Source organism: Limulus polyphemus, unplaced genomic scaffold (assembly GCF_000517525.1).
Source record: "Limulus polyphemus unplaced genomic scaffold, Limulus_polyphemus-2.1.2 Scaffold2153, whole genome shotgun sequence".
Taxonomy (NCBI): domain Eukaryota; kingdom Metazoa; phylum Arthropoda; class Merostomata; order Xiphosura; family Limulidae; genus Limulus; species Limulus polyphemus.
The window spans coordinates 19,214-22,924 of record NW_013667763.1 but is presented as its reverse complement, the minus strand read 5'-3'; the positions used below and the strand labels follow the sequence as shown (position 1 = coordinate 22,924).

General features: G+C 31.9%; 1 protein-coding gene across 1 annotated transcript in view; it reads right to left on the bottom strand.

Moving 5' to 3' along the window:
- LOC106466107 (GTPase-activating Rap/Ran-GAP domain-like protein 3) overlaps window positions 1-3,511 on the bottom strand; it is a 184,701-nt gene extending 181,190 nt beyond the window's left edge. Inside the window, exon 1 of the mRNA XM_022394066.1 lies at window positions 3,243-3,511. Coding sequence (XP_022249774.1) covers window positions 3,243-3,343 — 101 coding nt within the window. The 5' untranslated portion in view covers window positions 3,344-3,511. The remainder of the gene's footprint in view (window positions 1-3,242) is intronic.
- Window positions 3,512-3,711: the final 200 nt, after the last annotated feature.

Here is a 3,711-nt window from a genome sequence, read left to right as displayed (position 1 = left end):
ATCCCAGACATATTTAGCTTTCCTTGATTGTTGAGTTTAAACAAGACTATACCAGACATATTTAGCTTTCCTTGATTGTTGAGTTTAAACAAGACTATACCAGACATATTTAGCTTTCCTTGATTGTTGAGTTTAAACAAGATTATACCAAGACATATCTAGCTTTTTATGTTCGCCGAGTTTGAAAAATACCATACCATGCATCTCTAACCTTTCATGAATAGCTTAAGATTATAGAAATTAAAGGGTATTCTCAAAACATGACTGCTTCAGCTGAACGAGACAAATTAGGTGAGACTGAGAGCTTTGCTGAAGGGATGAGCTTATTCCATGGTCTTTAAGCGTAGAACACCTAAATGTATATAATTACTTTTATATAGAATTATATGTTATACCATTAAGTAGAACAAAAGGCTAAGAAAACCCCCAAAAACTCCTCATTTGGAAACTCAGCCACTTATAATCACGACGTTTACATCATATCAAGATGGTAACTATTTATTTCTATTCTGAGTATTTCTACATTTTTCATTGCTATGTTAGCTCTTTAAGTAATTCTTATTCAATCTTCAAATTATTTATTAATAAAATTACACAATGAAGAATATAAAAATGAGCTTAAAACGAAAAATATATATATAATGAAGTACAAAAAGGTGGACGTAAAACGAAGTAAAACTTATCATGAAGTACATAAAAGTGAATAGTAATAAAAATCCTTACCATGATGAATATAAAGATGGACGTAAAATAAAAAATCTTATCATGAACAATATAAAGATGGACGTAAAATAAAAATCTTTATCATAAACAATATAAAGATGGACGTAAAATAAAAATCCTTATCAAGAAGAATTTTAAGATGGGAGTACAACGAAAACTTATCATGAAGTACATAAAAGTGGACGTAAAATAAAAATCATTATCACGAAGAATATAAAGATGGATGTAAAATAAAAATCCTTACCATGACGAATATAGAGATGGACATAAAATAAAAATCCTTACCATGATGAATATAAAGATGGACGTAAAGTAAAAATCTTTATCATGAAAAATATAAAGATAGACGTAAAATAAAAATCCTTATCATGAAGAATATAAAGGTGAACGTAAGATAAAAATCCTTACCATGATGAATATAAAGATGGAGGTAAAATAAAAATCCTTATCATGAAGAATATAAATATAGGCATAAAACGAAAAACCACTAGGCTACGTTGGCCCCATACAAAGAGAAATAAAAGACACCAAACGTAGGCATTGTATTCAAGTATACAGCATACAATTTTCAATTAAACTTAGGAAGATCTATCTCGTAACTTTGATTTATACAATAACAAAAATTGAATTCCGCCATTTCCACTGTCACGTGCGAAATGTGATTTGTATGATTTAACATGGCTTCATTAAAAGTTGAACAATGAAACTATTCAAAATCGAACCCAACAGTGATTTATAGAATATACGACTACATCAATTAATTTTAATGAAAACTATTAGTCCAATTCAACTTCGGCGGACAAATGAGGAAAATCTTTCTCAGTCTCTTGAACTTTCAGTGTCCAAGATGATCATTAAAAAAATGAAAATCAACGTGATTTTTATCATTGTCTTATAATAGGTAGTTCCTCTATGGCCGTAAGCTTTTTCCAACATATCTGTATAAAGAAAGTATCGTATCTTAGTTAATAGAGAGATCAATGGTCTTTATTAATAAAAACTGTCGTTAGTATACAAAACTGTATTACAGTTAGTCCTTATATTTTCACTGTAAGCGAGAATTAGAACAGCAACAACAATACAGTCATAAATAATATGAAAATGTAAATATAAATGCTTTTTTGACTTATTCCTAATAATTTGTGGCAGTTTTATACAGTATTAATCGAAGCAAAGCTTCGAAACTCCGTTTGAATATTATTCGAAAAATATTTTGTAAAAATAAGCACTATGTAATGACAGCTCTCGGTTTCGTGGTAACATAATTTATTCAATTAGAAACATAGCTACGAAACTGGCTCCACGGAAATGTGGAATCTATTTACCTATATATCGGTGCTTTAGGTCTAATTATTTGGTTGTTTTTTTAATTTCGCGCAAAGCTACACGAGGGCTATCTTTGCTAGCCGTTTCTAATTTAGCAGTGTAAGACTAGAGGGAAGGCAGCTAGTCATCACCACCCACCGCCAACTCTTGGGCTACTCTTTTACCAACGAATAGCTGGATTGACGTCACATTATAACGCTCCAACGGCTGAAAGGGCGAGCATGTTTGGTGGGACGGGGATTCGAACCCGCGCTTTAGGTCTAAAGATGTTTTTTTTTACCCATATAGGCAATGCTATCGTACTATATAGTTTGACTGGATGGCAACTAAATGTCCTTATTAGGACATTTCATTGTGATCCTATACTTACTACGAATGAGCACATTTAAAACCTAATAGGGTGCTTGTTACTAGTAATAGGATTCCCTCGTCTTTGTTTTAGAACCGAGATGGCGCTGTTTTCCTGTTATTTTATAAACACTGCACGTATGTTGCCATTCTTCCCACAATATCAGTTTTAAATTCGGTTTTATTTTAAAATTGGCCCAAAGTCATTATAAATAACTATTTTCACCTTCATTGTTTTCAAAATTCTCAGTAAGGAAAATTCAGAATAATCACAAAGATATAGATGTATATTATAGATTTCTTTTCTTCCTCACCAAAGGTAAAATCCAAAAGAGAATCTGTGACGTAGAGACCTATTGCTTTATTTGATTGGCTGTACCCTCTGGTGTGGACTACAGTATCGCCTATTTAAGGCTCATCAGCACAGCTTGGGCTGGCAAACCAAAAATATACAGTTAGGCCTCGTATAACAGTGATTTAAAAAACCCATTAAATTATAAATATAGTTTTATCTGAGTTTACTTACTGATTATAAGCATTTTTTTTACAAGGTACAGCTTTTACCTTAAGGAAGAATATTTTTTAAAACAGGTGTCGATCACTGGTGCCATCATTCTCAAGTACACAGATTTTAACGATAAAAAAACATTTTTTACCGTTAAATTATTCTTCCCTACTGTAAAAACTGTAACTTGTAAAAAAAAAGACCTAAAGATACGTAAAACCTATAGAAGTAACTTATGTATTACAATATAATATAGCAATCTGTGGTATAGATAAGTCTTCACTTATAGATTGAACATTTCCTTAACTAGTTTTAAACAAAGATATCTCTGGTTACTTACCGTGTCCAAGGCATCACTTTCGTTCGTCCACCTGTCAGCTCGACGCTAGAACATTTCAGTTCTTCTTTCCAAAATGTTTTAATAAATATACTATGCGTCATTTTACTGTTCCGATAAATTACGATTTGTTGAAATGTTCGTCAGTTTTAGTTCCCGTAATCTTTACTAAAAATATGTTTGTATATTTTATGACGATATCTTGTTTGATTTTACTGGAACAGTTTTAAAACAACTATTTATTTTTAAACGGCATCGGCTAGTTTCTTTTCGACCATTGTTTCAATGTACCAGTGAAGACCAAACAACAACAACAATTCATCCAACTCCTGCATTACTTTTATTTTTTTAACTACTACTACGCACTTTCCTCAACAGTTGATGTCTTTTATCGATTGAACGGTCTTTAAAAGAGACCACCAGCCAGTAACACTGCGGACTTGCTTACAGCTGATGTCGCCTGATAAACGGG